A 22,089-nucleotide genomic window follows, 5' to 3' on the forward strand; every position below is an offset into this window, starting at 1 on the left:
AACAGCAAAAGCAAAATGGGAAGCATTCAAAGAACTTATCTTCGAAGCTACTAGGCTTTACATACCAACTAAGAAATATTGTTCAAGGTTTAGGCCTAAATGGATGTCAGATGAACTGATGAGGCATATGGCAGAGAAGAAACATGCATGGGATACATACAAATTAACACATGACACAGAAGCCTATGATAGATACAAGTTGATCTGTAACCAAGTTACAAAGGAGGTTAGGCAGGCGAAGGCAGATTACGAGAAATCTTTGGCAAGGGATGCAAAGAAAAACAGCAAAGAGTTCTTTACTTATGTAAACTCTAGAAGGAAGGGGATGAATCAGATTGGTCCACTTGATATCGATGGGTCAACTGTTGATGATCCTCCTCAGGTAGCTAACAAACTAAATGAATATTTTGCATCGACATTCACACATGAGGAGTTATTTAGCGAGGGGAAAGCCAGAGGTGTATTCAACTCTAGCAGTAAGCTAGAGAATCTTGTAATAACTGAGAGTAAAGTGGAGGAGAAATTGTTGAAGATAAACACAAGAAAGGCACCTGGGGTGGATGGGATCTATCCAGTTATATTAAAGGAGGCAGCAAAGGAAGTAAGCAAACCCTTAGCCATAATTATGAGAGCTTCCTTGGACTCAGGGGAGGTACCCACAGACTGGAGATGTGCAAATGTGACCCCAATTCACAAAGGAGGCTCAAAGGCTGACACAAGCAATTATAGACCTGTGAGTTTAACTTATGTTCCAGGAAAATTAATGGAGGCACTAGTTAAAGAAGCACTGCAGGATCATTTAGACAAGACTTCAGTTATAGCTCGGACACAGCATGGTTTTGTTAAGGGGAAGTCTTGCCTGACCAATTTGATTGGATACTATGATGCAGTCACAAAGGAACTGGATGCAGGGAATAACTTTGATATTATATACTTGGATCTTAGAAAGGCTTTTGATACTGTTGCACATGGAAGACTGCTGCACAAATTGGAGCAGTGTGACATTGGAGGCAAATTGCTGCTGTGGATAAAGGGGTGGCTGAGGGGGAGAAGACGACAGAAAGTGGTAATCAATGGACACTGCTCGTCGTGGACTAATGTTATTAGTGGAGTCCCTCAGGGCTCAGTGTTGGGTCCATTATTGTTTTCTGTATTCATAAAAGATATTGATGATGGTATATCAAGCTTAATGTCGAAGTTTGCAGACGATACAAAGGTAGGCAGGGTTGTCAAGGACACTACTGACACTATGCTGCTGCAACAGGATCTGGAAAGGTTGAGCAGATGGGCTGAGAGGTGGCAAATGAAGTTTAACATTGACAAATGTAAAGTACTACACATGGGAAACAGCAACCCCAGAGCAACGTATCAACTCTGTGGTACTACACTGACAGTGGTAGAGAATGAAAGGGACCTGGGGTGGTTGTGCAGGCAGATATGAAGTTCTCTGAGCAGTGCAGACGGGCTGCAAGAGTAGCTCATGGTGTATTGTCAATGATATATAGGAATTTTTCTAGCAGGGATAAGGAGGTGATTATTCCCTTGTATAAGGCAATGGTCAGGCCACACCTAGAGTACTGTATACAGGTCTGGAGGCTTCATTTCAAGAAGGATGTAGAGCTGCTGGAACGAGTACAGAGAAGGGCAACAAGATTAGTGAATGGAACAAAGGGGTGCTCTTACGAAGAAAGGCTGAAGTTTTGGAAATTACAGTGTCTGGAGACTAGGCACCAGCGAGGTAATCTGATAGAGGTGTATAAAGCATTGAATGGTTTGAGCATGCTCAATGCTGATGGGATTCTTCCTCTCGCTCAGAATAATCACCTGAGAGGGCATAAATTCAAATTGAGGAAAGACAGATGAAGGATAGACGTGCGGAAATTTGCCTTTAGCCAGCGAGTGGTTGGTTGGTGGAACAGACTTCCATCCCTTGTCGTGGAAGTTGATAGCCTAAATAAGTTTAAGGCTCAGCTGGACAGGTATTTTGAACGAACAGAGGGGTGAAGTGGAAGTGGGTTTTTTTTTTTTTTTTTTTTTTGGCTGATGCTGCATAAGCTTGCTTTCTTGCATCAAATGCCTCTACTAATGCTAATGCTAATAGTACGTAGAACACTTCCGTATGAAACCCTCCAGAAATTAAAACGGAAAAAACGAAAAAATCAACAACTTACCGGTACATTAGAATAAAATATAAATAATTAAATAATCAATTTAACACAATTCAAATCAATTTAAAACAAAAATCAAATTAACGCAATTAAAATAATCTAACAAAAATATTCAAAATGATTTTTCCTTCCTGAAGCTGACAACGCTTTTCGACCGTATGTCGTGATCACAGGAATGAAAAGCGTTGTCAGCTTCAAGAAGGAAAAATCGTTTTGAATATTTTCGTTATTCTTTTAATTGCATTAATTCGATTTTTAATTGTTTTAAATTGTGTTAAATTGATTATTTAATTATTTATATTTTACTCTAATGTACCGGTAAGTTGTTGATTTTTTCGTTTTTTCCGTTTTAATTTCTGGAGGGTTTCATACGGAAGTGTTCTACGTACTATATTGAGGTAAACTCCTCTTAATTATTTTACTAATAGATTGTGAGACATCATGGCCACATAAAACCAGGATCTACTCATAAGTCCATGAAATTGAAAGATTTTCCTGAAATGTCTATGAGTTTGAGAATCATCTATAACTTTGCTTATGATAATAGATAGCATGCTATGATTATAACTTGAGGAAATTTTTTTCCATAACTACATAAGCGAGCATCGATATTATATATAATTTAAACCAAATGGACAGATATTTAAATATACAATATTCATTTCTTCTTTTCAGTTGTAATGTGCAATTACTATAAAGTCCTCAGCCATTTTTAAAAATAAAAACGGTAATATGAAGTCTCACAGAAGTCAGGCATAAAATTTAATGGAATTATTATTATCATTATTTATTTAAAAAACATTCCCAATGTTAATATAAAACAGCTACAGCAGTTATCATCATAAAGTATATCAAAGATATTCTACAGCTCTACCCTGTTAATCAACGACTTTTATTATATGAGGAATAAAACTATTCACACCCACTTGCATCAAGTCCATATTTATTAAATTTTATGCTTTCAAGACTAAAATGAAACAGGGTTATCTCTGTAACCATGACTTTTCCAATATCATCATAGCTAAAAATCAGCAGGAGTCAAGTTTGGCAAAAAGGAAGCCAAGCAGCAACAAAATTCCTAGTGATTATTTTATCAGATGAAAATTCTTCACACAGTAGAGTAGAGTAGAAACTGATTAAGCAATATGTAACAGTGCTCCTTCATGCACAAAGTTTGTTTTGACGGCTGGCCATCAAGTAAATGCAGTATAATCTCCTCTTCTAATGGGAGTTTTATTGCATTGTCCTGTAGTTTCCCTTCCATTAGAAGTGAGACCTTTTAAGCAAACTTATGATCTGATAGGAATATTATTGGTACATGTAAACATAAAAACTTTATTGACATTGCTCAACAGAACATCAACAGTTCAAGAATGCATATATTAGCATTAGCAAGGGCACATGATGCAAGAAAGCAAGCTTATATAGCATCAGCAAAAAAAAAAAAAAAAAACACCCCCTTCTCATTTCACCCATCCACTCACTCCAAATGTTTCTCTAGTCCTGCCTTGAATCTGTTTAAGCTATCAACTTCTACAATGACAGATGGAAGTTTGTTCCAGCAATCAACCACCCGCTTGGCTAAAGGCAAACTTCCACACATCTATCCTACAACTGCCTTTCCTCAATTTCAATTTTATACACCTCAATAAGATCACCTCGCGGGTGCCTAGTCTCCAGACACTGTAATTTGCAAAACTTAAGCCTTTCTTCATAAGAGCAACCCTTTGTTCCATTCACTAATCTTGTTGCCCTTCTCTGTACTCGTTCCAACAGCTCTACATCCTTCTTAAAATGAGGCCTCCAGACCTGTATACAGTACTCAAGGTGTGGCCTGACCACTGCCTTATACAAGGGGATAATCAACTCCTTATCCTTGCTAGAAAAATTCCTGTATATCATTGACAAGACACCATGAGCTACTCTTTCAGACTGTCTGCACTGCTTAGAAAACTTCATATCTGCCTGCACAATTACCCCAGGTCCTTTCACTCTCTACCACTGTCAGTGTAGTACCACATAGTTGATACGTTAATCTGGGGTTACTGCTTCCCATATGAAGTACTTTACATTTGTCAATGTTAAACTTCAGTTGCCACCTCTCAGCCTATCTGCTCAACTTTTCTAGATCTTGTTCCAGCAGCATACCGTCACTTGCGTCATTAACAACCGTGCTGACCGTCTTTGTCAGTTGGCAGGGTTGTTACAAAGACAATACAAAGATGCCTTCATATCGTCTGAAAACTTGGACATTAAGCCTGATATACCATCATCAATATCATTAATGAATAAAGAAAACAACAATGGACCCAACACTGAACCCAGGGGGGGGGGGACTCCACTAATAACATTAGTCCACGAAGGGCAGTGTCCATTGATTACCACTCTCTGTCTTCTCCCACTCAACCATCCCTTTATCCTTAGCAGCAATTTGCCTCCAATGCCACACTGCTCAAATTTGTGCAGCAGTCTTCCATGTACAACAGTATCAAAAGCCTTTCTAATATCTAAATATATGATATCAAAATTATTCTTTGCATCCAGTTCCTTTGTGACTACATCATAGTATCCAATCAAATTGGTCAGACAAGACTTCCCCTTAAAAAACCTACGCTGTGTCCAAGCTATAACTGAAGTCTTGTCTGTATGATCCTGCAATGCTTCTTTAACCAGTGCCTCCATTAATTTCCCTGGAACAGAAGTTAAACTAACAGGTCTGTAATTACCTGTCTCTCTTTGATCCTCCTTTGTGGATTGGGGTCACATTTGCACATTTCTAGTCCATGGGTACCTCTAACCTGAGTCCAAGGAAGCTCTCATAATTATGACTAAGGGTTTGCTTACCTCCTTTGCTGCCTCCTTTAATATAACTGGATAGATTCCATCCACCCCAGGTGCCTTTCTTATGTTTATCTTCAACAATTTCTCCTCCACTTTACTCTCAGTTATTACAAGATTATCTAGCTTACTGTCAGAGTTTAATACACCTCTGGCATTCCGATCCCTGAATATATGACTGGCATTCCCCTCCCTGAGTATTTGACTCTATTATTAGCAAGCTTAGAATTTAACAACAGCAATGCTAAATGTGAGGAAATAAAAATTAAAAAGTCCATCTATATATGAAATAAGAAAGTATAGAAGAGTGACTAGAAGAAATTTCAGAAGTGAAAAGCATCAAAAGTTTCTCTTTTAGAATTTTTCACTCAACTCAAATTTCACTCTTCTTTTTGCTGGTAGCAAAAGCCTGGAGCTATCTTGAACCTTATGACTAATAAAAAGACATCATTAACTTTACCTTCTTGAAGCTCTTGCTTAATTCTCTCCATGTCTTCTTGCATCACAGCTTTTTGTGTGTTTAGAACAGCTACATACATTTCAAGATCACTGCGGGAGGCCTTTTCAGCTTGCAGACCTTGACTTAAACTAGTTAGCTAAAAAAAAAATATTATAAAACTAATAGTAATATTTATACAATGTTTCAGTAACTGTTTAATGAAATGGAAATTCAAAATCAATAAAAAATATACAAAAATAGCATCCTAAACATATACAAAAATAGCATCATAAAAAAAAATATATAGTAGCTTTTTAAATTATTATTTTTTTCTAAACTCATTTAATAAAACGAAGACAATATTCATATAATTCTCTTCTGATAAGCATGATCTACAGCAAGGGTTCCCAACCTTTTTTTGCTTGTGGACCCCCTGAGTCCTAACTTTACATACGTGGACCCCCATATACGCATATGTAATATTCCTAAATGAAATATTTATTTGTAGGTTAGTAAAAGCTAATAATTACACAATTCCAATATAATATAAAAAATGTAAATTACAAATTTTGAAAATTTTAATTGATAAAACTGAAACATATTTTTACTTGTAATGACAGAATTAATAAAAAAAAAATTTTAAAAATACTATTTAAAACAACATATATAAATTTATTCCTAAGGCTATTAAATAGGATCCCATTAAATAGGCCCTACTAATGAGATCCTTGTGGCTGATGTTTTGATATTAGCATTTTAATATCTGGCTCCAATTTTGTGAGAGTCAGACGAAGATCACCTCTTTTTACTATATCAAGTCGATTACGATTTTTTGTTAACAATTGTGTTACACGACTAAAGATTCCACAAGATAAGATTATGGGAAAACAATGACATACATTTTAGCTTTCTCCCATAAAAGCAGATATTTACATGCAATGTCGCTATTCTTAAATACATCATGCTTTATTTTTTTGAATAGACTTCGGACTGTCTCATCAGACCGACCGCAATTAAACAAGTTCCTCTTGTAAATCAATTTCGACATCAGCAATATTTACCTCAAATGGAATCAGCACCCAATCTGGGATGTTCAGTTCTAGTAGGTCCTTGAACCGAACTTGCATATCTTCATAAATTTTTTTTTAAATGATCAACATACACAACGCAATCATCATCTTTTAAATCACTGCTAACTGAAGCTGTTATTGTTATTTTGTTATTTGGTTTTTTTTAGGAGCATTAGCAACTAAGGCCATATTGCTCCGGGAATATGCGGTGGTCATTCCCTGATCTTTCCGCATTCTCCGTATTTGGTGGTGACGGGATCGAACCCCGGTCTAATCAAGAAGCATATGTTACGCACTGCTGCTCCTTCCCACCTGGTTACGGAGGCGCCATTAACTGAAGCAAAATTTGGAAACTGGTCAAACGCATGGCTTGAGATATTAAGACTGTACAATTTGAGATTTCCTAGGAATGCATTAATGGCTTCTTTGCTAGATATTAAATCACAATTATGTCTTTGCTGCAGCTTATTAAGAGAATTCAGTTTTTCAAACACATCTGAGAGGTAAAATATGTCTGTTTTCATGGCAACCAACTGTTTTCCAATCTCCTTTTAGTTTAGAAATGATACAATACTGTCCCAAAGGACAACGAAGCGTCGAAGACAATTGCCTTTAGACAACCATCGCACCTCTGTATGCAGTACAAGATGGTCAAATCCTTCTTCATTTTCATCACAAAATTTGTGAAAGAGACGAGATTGAAGAGCATTAGCCTTAATGAGGTTGACAGCTTTTATTACAAGAGTTAAGGCTTCATGAAGACGTCCACTCAATCTCTTCGCCACCAGATGTTGGCGATGAATCACGCAATGTATGCAAAATACTTTTGGAAATGCATTTTTTAAATGAGTGATAAACCCTCTGTACCTACCGACCATGGAAGGAGCACCATCAATAGCACAAGCTATTAAATTTTCGAGTGGAATATTTTTTTCTCTAAAATAAGACTGGACTTCCTTAAATATTGTTTCACCTTTAGTATCTGTTTTGAGGAATCTTGCAAAAAGTATTTCCTCTCTGAGTTGATTATCATCCATACATCTTAGATATGCCAATAAAAGTGCTTGATTGCCCATCAAAGTTGATTCATCGAGTTGCATTGCAAACTGTTTCACTTGTAATTGAGCAATAAGTTGATTTTCTACATCTTCAGACATTTCATCAATGCGTCTGGATATTGTGTTATTGCACAAAGGAAGGTTATTGGTAATTTCAAGTGTATTTTTGTTTAACATTGTTTAAATTACAACTGATATCAAAGGCAAGATGACAGTTTCACCAATGCTATGTGGCTTTCCAGATTTTGCTATTATTTTGCCGATTTCATATGATGCTAATAAACCGCTATCTTTATTGCTTGCTTGTTTACTAAAAATCTGATCCAATTTGTTTCTTCCTTGAAAATTGTCTCGTAGTTTTCGGAACTACTCCACTGATTTATTTTTCTTTTCGTTGTGCCTTGTCTCCAAATGGTGACGAAGCTTACTTGGCTTCATGCTATCATTAGACAGCACAGTCATACATATAAGACATTGGTTTTGTGATATTCTCTGGTGATTCAATAAAACCATACGACAGATATTCAGTCAAATATTGTCTTGTTTTCTTCTTTGCATGAGCCATGGGTAATCTGAAAACAATAATAATATTATTAACTTCAAATATTTAATGTTGGAAATGCTTGTAGGTACTAATGGAAATATAGTTCACTAGAACAATAACGTTCAATAACACAAACAATAGATTTCACCACAACGATGCCGATTACTCACTATAGAATGAAATGACTGCCTCTGACTGACTGACTCTTTCTAGATTAGTCGGTGCTTAAATAATGTTTTCTTCTTCGAGAATTTTCTATGGAAAGAAATTTTTTTTTGCATCAACTAAAGAAGGTTCCAGAAAATACTAGTATCTTCTAACTGCGAATTTCTGGACTTTTCTATGACATTAGTTTATTTTATTATTATTATTTTTAGTTAACAAATTATTTTATTTATAATATTTTATCATGAACCCCTTAGCTCATATTATGGACCCCCAAAATACAATTTTTTTCTTGTGGACCCCCTCAAAGCTTCTATGGACCCCTGGGGGTCCATGTGGACCCCGGGTGGGAAACGCTGATCTACAACCACAATGCAGCCTCATTCAGCTGAATGAATAAAGAGGTTTCTATGCCTCTTCATTGTAAACAGTGGGCATAGGGAAAATAAAAATCAATTTAACACAAGTGAAAAGCTCAGATACAGATAGATTCAGTGTTGTGTTATATGTTGCACATAAAATTGCTGTTTAGTGCCAATCATGGGTTTTCAGTCTTGCAGAGAAAGGATCCAAAAGTTACTCTGTGCACATAACAACTGAAATATGCAAACTTTAATCTGGTATATTATTATTATTATTTTTTTTATTTTTATTATTATTATCCATATGATGGTTATTTTGGTTTTTAGGAGCATTAGCAACTAAGGCCATATTGCTCTGGGGATATGCAGTGGTCATTCCCTAACCTTTCCGCATCCTCCGTATTTGGTGGTGACGGGCTCGAACCCCGGTCTAATCAAGAAGCGTGTGCTACGCACTGCTGCTCCTGCCCACCTGGCTACGGAGGCGCCCCATATGATGGTATATCAAGCTTAATGTCCAAGTTTGCAGACGATACGAAGGTTGGCAGGGTTGTCAAGGACACTACTGACACTATGCTACTGTAACAGGATCTGGAAAGGTTGAGCAGATGGGCTGAGAGGTGGCAAATGAAGTTTAACATTGACAAATGTAAAGTACTACATATGGGAAACAGCAACCACAGAGCAACGTATCAACTCTGTGGAACTACACTGACAGTGGTAGAGAATGAAAGGGACCTGGGGGTGGTTGTGCAGGCAGATATGAAGTTTTCTGAGCAGTGCAGACGGGCTGCAAGAGTAGCTCATGGTGTATTGTCGATGATATATAGGAATTTTTCTAGCAGGGATAAGGAGGTGATTATTCCCTTGTACAAGGCAATGGTCAGGCCACACCTAGAGTACTATATACAGGTCTGGAGGCCTCATTTCAAGAAGGATGTAGAGATGCTGGAACGAGTACAGAGAAGGGCAACAAGATTAGTGAATGGAACAAAGGGGTGCTCTTACGAAGAAAGGCTTAAGTTTTGCAAATTACAGTGTCTGGGGACTAGGCACCAGCGAGGTGATCTGATAGAGGTGTATAAAGCCTTGAATGGTTTGAGCATGCTCAATGCTGATGGGATTCTTCCTCTTGCTCAGAATAATCACCTGAGAGGGCATAAATTCAAATTGAGAAAAGACAGATATAGGATAGACGTGAGGAAATTTGCCTTTAGCCAGCGGGTGGTTGGTTGGTGGAACAGACTTCCATCCCTTGTCGTGGAAGTTGATAACCTAAATAAGTTTAAGGCCCAGCTGGACAGGTATTTCGAACGAACAGAGGGGTGAAGTTGAAGTGGTTATTTTTTATTTATTTATTTATTATTTATTTTTTTTGGCTGATGCTGCATAACCTTGCTTTCTTGCATCAAACACCTCTACTAATGCTAATGCTAATATGATGCAAGGAAGCCTGAGGATTATGCTGCACCAGGAAAAAAAAAAGTTCCCGAGTAACCCCGAGAGGGAGAGAGAGTCAAAAGTAGAAGGGAATCACCAAGAAAGAGAAGAATGATGATATCCAACTCAGGACCCTGGGTGTGCCAAGCCCATACTCACCAGATGTGAGCCCCCAGGGAAAGCAGTGTCCATTAAATTGCAAGTATACATGCAAATATACAGGGTGTCTCAAAAATACCGGCACAAACGCCAGTATTCATCATATGAATGAGATAAGTTATGATAAGAGAAACTAAGAAAAATGAGATACTCAGTTTTAAACTTATGGCTTCTCAGAGGTTAGTAAACTGCTGTTATGTAGTGGAAATGGACTGACAATGGCTAGAGCATCACCGGAAGCATGTGTCTCAACAAGTGTCAAATCACTGGTACTGAAGCCAAAAACAGCTACAAGCCGATCTGTAATATTACCACAGAAATGGCTAGGTTCATGAAGGCTGATTATGATAAATCATTGACTAAGAGAACAAAGAGCCAACCAAATTGGGCACTTACATAATGCATGCAGGAATTTCTTAGTTTTCTGTAGATATTGACATTGAATTGAACAGGTAATTTACATCAATCTCTACAGACAAAAAAAAACCTTCACAGCAAGGAAAAATTGAGCAAGTGAAGTTAGTGAAGTTGAGTAGTATGAAATTAGCAACACCGAAATTGTAGATGATTACTTATTAAAAAAAACTTTCAAGCTGAAGGCAAGTAAGGCCTCCATAATGGCACATACACATTAATTTTGAGGGAGGCAGTGAGAGAGTTAGTGAATCATTAATATTAATTATGAGGTTACCACTATATTCGGAGAAGATTCCTTTGGACTAGAGATACAAAAGCATTTCTAAGAACAAAATAGAACTACAGACTGCTCTGCAAAACTTCATTGGTAGGGAAAATCATGGGAGCAAGATAGGAAATACAGGGGAATAAAAACAGAAATGGTATTCTGAGGGGAAAAAATGGTTTTGTAAAGAGAAAAATCTCATTTAACTATCCTGATTGGCTTTGAGAGAGGCACTCATGAATGTAGAAAATAATTTTGACATTAGATTATGCATGAAATAAAATCTCTTATACAAAGGGAATAGTTTTTAAAATTAATTTATTCAGTACTAAATACTTTAGTCACAGTTTATGTTTTCTATGGTACAACCTCTGAAATCTGTATGGTTCAAGTGAAGTAATTGGAATTGAGAATTGTGATTAAAAATTTTTAGTTAAAATAAAGTTAAGAATAGCCTTAAGGAAAGAAGAAGTGCACCACTCTTTTCTCAGGTTGTCATACATGAATAAACTATGATATGAGTTAAAAAGTTACCTCATATAGTTTATTCATGTATGACAACCTGAGAAAAGAGTGGTCTTCTTCTTTCCTTTATTTTAACTACAATTTCTTAATCACAATTCTCAATTTCTTCACTTGAAACATACGGATTTCAGAGGTAGTACTGTAGAAAACATCAGTTGTAACTAAAGAATTTAGTTGAAGAAATAACGGTACCACAGGTATTTACTAAAATTAATATAAGTTTATTCAGTAGTTTAACTAACACAGTACAAGCTCTAAATTATACTAAATTGATAATAAGCAATGGCTCCATCAATTGTTTGATCTTACCAGCTGAGTGCTATAATGGCTCGGTTGTAGATTGTGTATGTGACTTCATCAATGGCTGAACCATTACAATTAAAATGTCTTTGCCAATGGGAATATCAATGAAACGAGTCTGGCTGGATTTTAGTATTAGAAGTGGCAAACACTTCCCACATAACCTGTCCATCCCTTGGAAGTGTGTTCCAAAAATCAACTACCCCACTGGCTGAAAGCAAATAATTTCCACACATCTATCCTGCAACTATTCTTCAACAATTTAAATTTCTGACCCTTCATGTGTGTTCTCTGAGCAAGAGGAAGGATGCCATGAGCATTTCACTTACTCAATCCATTCAAAGCATTAAACACTCCAATCAGATTTCTTTGAAAGTGTCTAGTCTCCAGATGCAGCAATTTGCAGAACTGAAGTCTTTCTTGTTAAAAGCATCCTTTTATTCCCCTTATTTATATCACTTTTCTGCCCTTTTCTGCACCCATTCCGACAGTTCCACATCCTTCCTAAAATGAGGCTTTCAGATTTGTATGCAGTACTCAAGACATGGCCCAACTATTGCCTTATTCAACAGGATAATCACAGGTGTATATATGACTGGCAAAATTCATGTACATTGTCGACAAAACCTCAACGAGCCGTTCTAGCTGCCTCTCTGCGCTGCTCAGAGAACACTTCCTATCTGACTGCACAACTACCCCAAGGTCTGTGTCATTCTCCACCAACCTGAGCGTGGTCTCACACAGATATTATTACAGGATTACTGCTACCCATAGGCATAACTTCAATTTGTCAATGTTAAACTTCATTTTCCATTTCTCAGTCCATTTGCATAATTTTATAGATCTTGCTGCAGTAGCATACCCTGATTACTGTCATTAATCACCCTCCCAACCTTGATATCATCTGCAAACTCAGACATTAAGTCTGATATGCCTTCATCAATATCATTAAAAACAAATTAATAAAACAACAATGGGCCCCAGCACTGAACTTGAGGAACTCAACTAATAAAAGTAATCCAAGAAGAGCAGTGCCCATTAATAACCACTCTTTGTCTGCTCCTACTCAACTATTCCATTATCCACAGCAATGACTTACTCCTAATGCCTCACCACTGCAATTTGTACAGCAGTCTTTTATATCAAACAGTATTCAAAGTTTTTCTGAAATCTAAGTATATGACGTCAAAATATTTTTTGTATCACTGTGATGCAACAACCTGTTGTTGCATCACAGTATCTAATCATATTGGTCACACAAAATTGTCCTTTAACAAGTTAATGTTGTGATTGCATTATAACTGCATCTTGCCTAGTTGGCCATGCATCACTTCTTTAATCAGTGACTCCATTATTTACTCTGGAACAGAAGTCTACCTTACAGGTCTGTAATAACTCACTTCACCCTCTGGTCCCCTTTGTGAATTGGGAATGTATTCCCACTATATGCACATCTCCAGTCCATATGGATCTCCCCTGAATCTAATGATTCCTCAGAATTATGACTAAAGGTTTGCTTAGCTTTTTATTGCATCCCTTAATGTAATTGGATAGATCAGTCCACCCCAGGTGCCTTTTTTCTGTTAAGGTTACAAAAATTTCTCTTACACTTTCTTCTTGTTATCACAAAATCATTCGACTCCCTATAAGAATTTGATATACTACTGCACTGGCATCCCCATTCCAAAAAAATTTCGCATGTGTGAATGTACATGTAAAATATCTATTTAGTTTGTCAGCAACATGACAGCAGATTCATTTCCTTTCTTCTAGTAGTATTTACATAATTAAAAAGTGTTCGCTAATTTACTTTGCATTCTTTGCCAGAGATTTCTTGTAATTGGCTTAACTAGCCTGATCTCCTTTGTGAGTTGATTACTGATTAGCTTCTGTATCACTTGATAATTTATATGCATCCCATGTATTTTATTCTCTACCACAAATCTCATCAGTTCATCTGACATCCATTTAGGTCTAAGCCTTGAAATGTATCTCTTGGAGGATATAAAAAGCCTAGTAGCTTCCACAATTATATCTGTGAATAATTAAAATTTAGAATTTGTCAATGATAACTTTTCACTTCACAGAATTTAAATTCTGTCTGAGACCACTGTAGTCAACTTTACAAAAGCAAAAGCCATTTCCTTTGCCCTTAACAGTATTTACATCTTAAGTAAATCTCACATCAATATAGTGTGATCACTGACACCTAGTGGTTCATTTATATGCAGATTCCTAATACATGAAGAGTTACTGTTGATAATCAGATCAAGAGTACTGCTTTCTCTCGTTGCCTCTCTAACATGCTGGTGTAGAAAACAGTCATCCAATAATTCCAGAAAATTCTTTCTTTTGTGTGAGTTACCAACCCACAAGTTCCGGCAAATATTTGGGAAGTTAAAATCCCACATTTTTAAGATATTAGCATTAGCAGAGGCATATTTCATCAAGGCTTTATACACCTCAATCAGATCACCTTGCAGGTGCCTAGTCTCCAGACACTGTAATTTGCAAAATTTAAGCCTTTCTTAATAAGAGCAACCCTTTGTTCTATTCACTAATCTTGTTGCCCTTCTCTGTACTTGTTCAAACAGCTCTATATCCTTCTTAAAATGAGGCCTGTATTCAATACTCAAGGTGTGGCCTGACCATTGCCTTATACAAGAGGATAATCATCTTCTTATCCCTGCTAGAAAAATTCCTGTATATCATTGATGAGACACTATGAGCTACTCTTGCAAACCGTCTGCACTGCTCAGAAAACTTCATATCTGCATGCACAATTAACCCCAGGTCCTTTTCGTTCTCTACCACTGTCAGTGCAGTACGACAGAGTTGATACGTCACTCTGGGGTTACTGCTTCCCATATGTAGTACTTTACATTTGTCAATGTTAAACTTCATTTGCCATCTCTCAACTTTTCTAAATCCTGTTGCAGCAGTGTACTGTCATTAGTGTCCTTAACAACCCTGCCAACCTTCGTATTGTCTGCAAACTTAGCCATTAAGCTTGATATACTATCATCAATATCATTTATAAATACAGAAAACAACAATGGACCCAACTCTGAACCCTGAGGGACTCCACTAATAACATTAGTACCCGATGAGAAGTATCCATTGATTACGACTCTCTGTCTTCTCCCACTCAACCATCCCTTTATTCACAGCAGCAACTTGCCTCCAATGCCACACTGCTCCAATTTGTTCAGCAGTCTTCCATGTGCAACAGTATTAAAAGCCTTTCTAAGATACAAATATATGATATCAAAGTTATTCCCTGCATTCAGTTCCTTTGTGATCACATCATAGTATCCAATCAAATTGGTCAGTCAAGACTTTACCTTAACAAAACCATGCGGTGTCCGAGCTATAACTGAAGTTTTGTCTAGATGATTCTGCAGTGCTTCTTTAACAAGTGCCTACATTAATTTTCCTGGAACAGAAGTTAAACTAACAGGTCTATAATTACTTGTGTCAGCCTTTAATCCTGATTTGTGAACTGGAGTCACATTTGCACATCTCCAGTCTATGGGTACCTCTCCCCTGAGTCCAAAGAAGCTCTCATAATTATGGCTAAGAGCTTGCTTACTTCCTTTGCTGCCTCCTTTAATATAACTAGACAAATCCTATCCACCCGGGGTGCCTTTTTTATGTTTATCTTCATTAATTTCTCTTCCACTTTCCTCTCAGTTATTACAAAATCATCTAGCTCACTCCAGAGTTTAACTCACATCTGGCATTCCCCTCCCTGAATAATTCCTCATGGGTGAATGTAGATGCAAAATACTCATTTAGTTTGTTAGCCACCGAAGCAGGATCATCAACAGTTGAACCATCCAGTTGACCAATCTGATTCATCCCTTTTCTTCTAGAGTTTACATAGGTAAAGAACTCTTTGTTGTTTTTCTTAGCTTATATCTATCATAAGCTTTCATGTCACCCATTAATTTATATGTATCCCATGCATTTTTCTTCTCTGCCATATGTCTAATAAGTTCATCTGACATCCATTTAGGCCTAAATCTTGAGCAATATTTCTTAGTTGGTATATAAAGCCTAGTAGCTTCCAAGATTAATTCTTTGAATGCTTCCCATTTTGAATTTGCTGTTGGTAACAACATCAGTTGGTCTCACCATATAGAATTTAAATACGGTCTCAGACCACCGTAGTTGCCTTTACGAAACAAAAACCCTTCCCTTTACCCCTGATGGTAGTTACCTCTTTGAGTAAATCCCACTTCAGCACACTGTGATCACTGCCACCTATTGGTTCCTTTATCTGCAGATTCTTGATGTGTGAAGAATCACTATGGATAATCCGATCAAGAGTATTACTCCCTCTAGTTGCCTTGCGAACATGGTGCTGTAGAAAACAATCATCCAATAAATCACAAAAGCCTTGCTAGTGTGTGAGTGACCAACCCACAAATTCCAGTTAATCTCTGGGAAATTAAAATCCCCCATTATAAACACTCTGATTTACTGGCCCACTCCATCTCCCTGTACAGTTTCTTATTATACTCATCAGTCATTAGGCACACTCCTACTCTCAATTTTGATCTCCCAATGCTTATATCACACCAAACTGACTCGACACTGCACCATCCAGTGATGTTGACTGGCTTCACTTCCTTGGATTTTATGAGTTTCTCAACTAATAGCATAATCCCTCTTCACTTCCTATCCTGTCTATCCTTACTGTACACATTGTACTCCCCAAATTCCAGTTCTGCATTCCTTATTCTGTGTGACACCACATCTCTGATATCCCAACAATATCTGCCTTTGATGTTTTGAGCAATACCTCAAATTCATCAAATTTATTTACCAAACTCCTAGCATTGGTGTACATGTAAGTATACATGCACCTGTTCCTATTCTTAGTTACCCTAACACAACCTATGTGTTTACTTGTACCGCAATGACTCCCAGCAGTCTCTGAAATACCCTGCATCGTTTTCCCAGGCTGCTGCTCATTCCAATAGAAGCAGTGCAAGAATCACTTTCACCTCTGCCAGTGGCTACTGTTAATCTATTAGTCCTTGTATCCCCCCAAGCTAGCAGTTTTCCGACCCACCTAACACTGCCTCGATAACATCAGCAAATATTCTTGCACCCTTTCTATTTAAGTGTATCCCATCCCTGTAGAAGCAGTCTCTCCTGTTAACAAGTACAGACCAGGCTGAAAAAATTCTACCCCTTGAACCTTGCACAATCTTTCCAGGGCCAAAATGATCAACAAGGCTCTCATCATATACTCCCTTCTATCGTGTCTGGGCAGAAATGCAGACACTTACTCTTATCTATCGGGTCTGGGCAGAATTGGGTAGTGCCAACGGGTACAACAGTATCACCTTTGCCCCTGGTAGACATACCCTGGTTCTGTTCCACTTACCCTTTTTACATAGCATGTTCCCTGTTTCTCTGAAAATAGAGTCACCAACAACTACTAGATCCTGTGGGACCAGCGCATTCTGCCTTCAGGGTTGTCGTTGTTGTGTGATGATCAAGTGCAAGCTCTAGTGTTGATGTGGGCAGCTGAGAGCTTGATGGGCCTTTCAATTTAGGTCCTTCGAGGGCATCCACCCTGTTCTTCAAGCTCTCACATATAGGCCAATAACAATGCTGAGTTGTTGCCTCATTTCCTCACACTCTTTACATCGTGCATACACAAAGACATCCCCCTTGGCAATCTCATGTCCCGTACCTGATTGCTCCACAAACATCAAGCAAGCAGTGCATTTTAAAAGGCTGTGATTCACAGGGCAACTTATTAAATTTCATTGTTAATTAAACTGTATTTAAACAGAAATCATGACCCAGACTAGAGCTGCGAGGCAAAGATCACAGACTAGTGAGATTGCACTAGTCTGTGATCACAGTTGCAAAAAATCTGTAAAGCGTGAAATGTTTGCTGAACTTTCTAATGATCTAGCCAAGGAGGATGTCTTTGTGTGTGTGCAAGATGCCTAGAGTATCAAGAAATTAGGTGCCAACTCAGCATTTTGATCGGCGACTATGAGAGCTTGAGGTGTAGGTTAAACGCCCTCGAAGAAATTAATATGAGGGGCCCATCAAGATCTCAGCTGCGAAAGTCCATGGCAGAGCTCACTCCTGTGCATCAGGCAATACAGAGGCAATCTCCAAGGCAGAATGCTCTGGTCCCACAGGAACTAGTTATTGTTGGTGACTTTATTATCAGGGAGATGGGGAATATACTATGCAAGAAGGATAGGTGGAACAGGACCAGGGTATGTCAAATAAGTTGATGACACTATAGAGCAGATATCATCTTTTAAGGGCACAAAAGGTGATATTGTTGTACACGTTGGAACTAATGGCATTAAGAGTAAGAAATCTGCAGATTTACTCAACAAATTCAATATTGAAAAAAAGTCACGAGTTAGGGTTGAATATGAAAATGTCTGCAATCCTGCCCAGACATGATAGGAGGGTAAAAATATGATGAGGGCCTTGTCAATCAATTCGGCTCAGTAGAGATTGTGCAAGGCTCAAGGGGTTGAATTCTTTTCAGCTGGTCTGTGCTTGTTGACAGGAGAGACTGCTTCTACAGGGATGGGATATAATTTAAATAGAAAGGGTGCAAGAATATTTGCTGATGCTATCAAGGCATTGTTAGGTGGGTCGGAAAACTGCTAGCTTGGGGGGGATACACAGACTAAAAGGCTAACAGTGGCCACAAGCAGAGGCAAAAGTGATTCTTGCACTGCTTCTATTAGAATGAGCAGCAGCATGGAAGCAAGACAATGCAGATTTCCTGGACTGTTGAGAGTCATAGTGGAGCAAATAAATACACGGGCTGTGTTAGGGTAACTAAGAGTAGAAACAGGTGCATGTACACCAATGCTAGGAGTATAGTTAATAAATTTGATGAGTTTGAAGTGCTAGTCAAGACATCAAAGGCAGATACTGTTGGGATATTAGAGACATGGTTTCACACAGATATAGGCAGTGCACAATTGAAATTTGGGGAGTACAATGTGTACAGAAAGGATAGACAAGACAGGAAGGGAGGAGGGGTTATATTGTTAGTTAAAAAACACACAAAATCTAAGGAAGTGCATCCAATTGATGTTGGTGGACAATGCAATGTTGAGTCTGTTTGTGTGACATAAGCACTGGGAAAGGAAAAATGAGAGTAGGTGTGTGCTATGGGCCTAATAAATCTGATGAGTATTATGAGGAATTGTGCAGAGAAATAGAGTGGGCCAGTAAATTAGAATGTCTTATAATGGGGGATTTTAACTTTCCAGATATTGACTGGAACTTGTGGGTTGGTCACTCGCACACTAGCGAGACTTTTTTGGATTTCTTGGATGACTGTTTTCTACAGCAGCATGTTCGAGAGGCAACCAGAGGTAGTAATACTCTTGATTTGATTATCAGCAGTGATTATTTATGCATTAAGAATTTGCAGATAAAGGAATCACTGGCTGACAGAGATCACAATGTACTGATATGGGAATTACTTAAAGATGTAACTACCATCAAAGCTAAAGGGAAGGGCTTTTACTTTTGTAAAGGTGACTACAGGGGTCTCAGACAATTTTGAAATTCTGTACAGTGGGATCACTGATGATGTTACCAACACTGAATTCTAAATGGGAAACCTTCAGGGACTTAATCTTGGAGGCGACTAGGCTATCCATTCCAACTAAGAAATACTGTTCAAGGTTCAGACCTAAATGGATGTCAGATGAATTAATGAGGCTCATGGTAGAGAAGAAATATATATAGGATGCATATAAATTATCAAGTAACACAGCAGCATACGGCAGATATAAGCTTGTCTGTGCTACTAAGGAGGTTAGGCAGGTTGCCTTTAGCCAGTGGGTAGTTGGTTGGTGGAATAGACTTTCAACCTTTGTTGTGGAAGTTGATAGTCTAAATACATTTAAGACTGAGCTGGACAGGTATTTGGAACGAATGGAGGGGTGAAATGGGACCCTTTTTTTTTTTTTTTTTTTTTTTTTGCTGATGCTGCATAAGTTTGCTTTCTTGCATCATATGCCTCTACTAATGCTAAGTGGTCCAATCTGATTCATCCCTTTCCTTCTAGTTTCTCATTAGTTCATCTGACATCCATTTAGGCCTAAACCTTGAACAATATTTCTTAGTTGGTATGTAAAGCCTAGTAGCTTCCAAGATAAATTCTTTGAATGCTTCCCATTTTGAATTTGCTGTTGGTAACATCATCAGTTGGTCCCACCATATAGAATTTAAATACTGTCTCAAACCACCGTAGTCGCCTTTACGAAAGCAAAAACCTTTCCCTTTACTCCTGACAGTATTTACCTCTTTGAGTAAACCCCATTTCAGCACACTGTGATCACTGCCACCTAGTTGTTCCTTTATCTGCAGATTCTTAATGCATGAAGAATCACTACTGATAATCAGATCAAGAGTATTACTCCCTCTAGCTGCCTCCTGAACATGCTGATGGAGAAAACGATCATCCAATAAATCCACAAAAGCCTTGCTAGTGTGTGAGTGACCAACCCACAAATTCCAATCAATATTTGGGAAATTAAAATCTCCCATTATAACTCTTTGATTTAATGGCCCACTCTATTTCCCTGTACAGTTTCTTATTATACTCATCAGAGTCATTAGGCCTATAACATACTCCTACTCTCAATTTTGATCTCCCAATTCTTATGTCACACCAAACTGACTCGACACTGCACTGTCCAGTAATGTTGACTGGCTTCGCTTCCTTGGATTTTATGTGTTTCTTAACTAATAGCATAACACAGATGGGTTGACTTTGATGATCATGCTCATGTAGCTGATAAACTGAATGAGTATTTTGCATCTATATTCACACATGAGGAGCTATTCAATGAGGAAAATGCCAGAAGTTATCAAACTTTAACAGGGAGCTAAATGATTTTGTAATAACTGAGAGTAAAGTGGAGGAGAAATTGTTGAAGTTAAACATAAGGAAGGCACCTGGGGTGGATGGGATCTATGCAGTTATATTAAAGGAGGCAGCAAAGGAAGTAAGCAAACCCTTAGCCATAATTATGAGAGTTTCTCTGGACTCAGGGGAGGTACCCATGTATTGGAGATGTGCAAATGTGACCCCAATTCACAAAGGAGGATCAAAGGGCGACACAAGTAATTATAGATCTGTTAGTTTAACTTCTGTTCCAGCAAAATTAATGGAGGCACTGGTTAAAGAAGCACTGCAGGATCATCTAGACAAGACTTCAGTTATAGCTCAGACACAGCATGGTTTTGTTAAGGGAAAGTCTTGCCTGACCAATTTGATTGGATACTATGATGTGATCACAAAGGAACTGGATGTAGGGAATAACTTTGATATCATATATTTCTATCTTAGAAAGGCTTTTTGATACTGTTGCACATGGAAGACTGCTGAACAAATTGGAGCAGTGTGGCATTCGAGGCAAATTGCTGCTATGGATAAAGGGATGGTTGAGTGGGAGAAGACAGAGAGTGGTAATCAATGGCTACTGCTCTTCGGGGACTAATGTTATTAGTGGAGTTCCCCAGGGTTTGGTGTTGGGCCCATTGTTGTTTTGTATGTTTATCAATGATATTGATGAAGGTATATCAGGATTAATATCCAAGTTTGCAGATGATACAAAGGTTGGCACGGTTGTTATCGCCAGTAAAGATAGTATGCTACTCCAACTGGATCTAGATAAGTTAGGCAAATAGGCTGAGAAGTGGCAACTGAAGTTTAACACTGACAAATGCAAAAAAGTACTGCATATGGGTAGCAATAAAACAAGAGAAATGTACCGACTGTGTGGTACTACACTCAGGGAAGTGTAAAGTGAAAAAGACTTGGGGGTAATTGTGCAGTCAAATATGAAGTTCGCTGAGCAGTGCAGATGGACTGCCAGAGCGGGTAACGGAGTCTTGTCAATGATATATAGGAATTTCGCTAGCAGGGACAGGGAGGTGATTATCCCGTTGTACAAAGCAATGATCAGGCCACACCTAGAGTACTGTGTGGCCTGAGCCATAATTATGAGAGTCTGGAGGCCTCATTTTAGGAAGGATGTAGAGTTGGCAGAAAGAGTACAAAGAAGGGCAACAAGTCTGGTGAGGGTGAACAAAGGGGTGCTCTTACCAAGAAAGGCTTAAGTTCTGTAATGCAGAACCTGGAGAGTAGGCACCTGCGAGGTTATCTGATTGAGATGTATAAGGCCTTGAATGGGTTCAGCAAGCTGAATGCTGATGGAATTCTTCCTCTTGTTCAGATTAAGAACCTGACGGTCAAATTGAGGAAAGACTGTTGTAGAATAGATGTGAGGAAATTTGCATTTAGCCAGGGGGTAGT

The 22,089-nt window shown here is 38.1% G+C and overlaps 1 protein-coding gene across 6 annotated transcripts in view; it reads right to left on the reverse strand.

The window, feature by feature from the left end:
• Nucleotides 1-22,089, reverse strand: part of LOC150089016 (rab GTPase-binding effector protein 1-like) — a 367,033-nt gene that overhangs the window by 196,111 nt on the left and 148,833 nt on the right. For all 6 annotated transcript variants that reach the window (XM_090369775.1, XM_090369776.1, XM_090369773.1 and 3 more), the window contains one exon: nt 5,467-5,602. In XM_090369775.1, the coding sequence (XP_090225901.1) occupies nt 5,467-5,602 (136 nt within the window). The remainder of the gene's footprint in view (nt 1-5,466; nt 5,603-22,089) is intronic.

This window comes from Mastigoproctus giganteus, chromosome 3 (genome assembly GCF_048544385.1).
Source record: "Mastigoproctus giganteus isolate SK-2022 chromosome 3, ASM4854438v1, whole genome shotgun sequence".
NCBI classification, from domain to species: Eukaryota; Metazoa; Arthropoda; class Arachnida; order Uropygi; family Thelyphonidae; genus Mastigoproctus; species Mastigoproctus giganteus.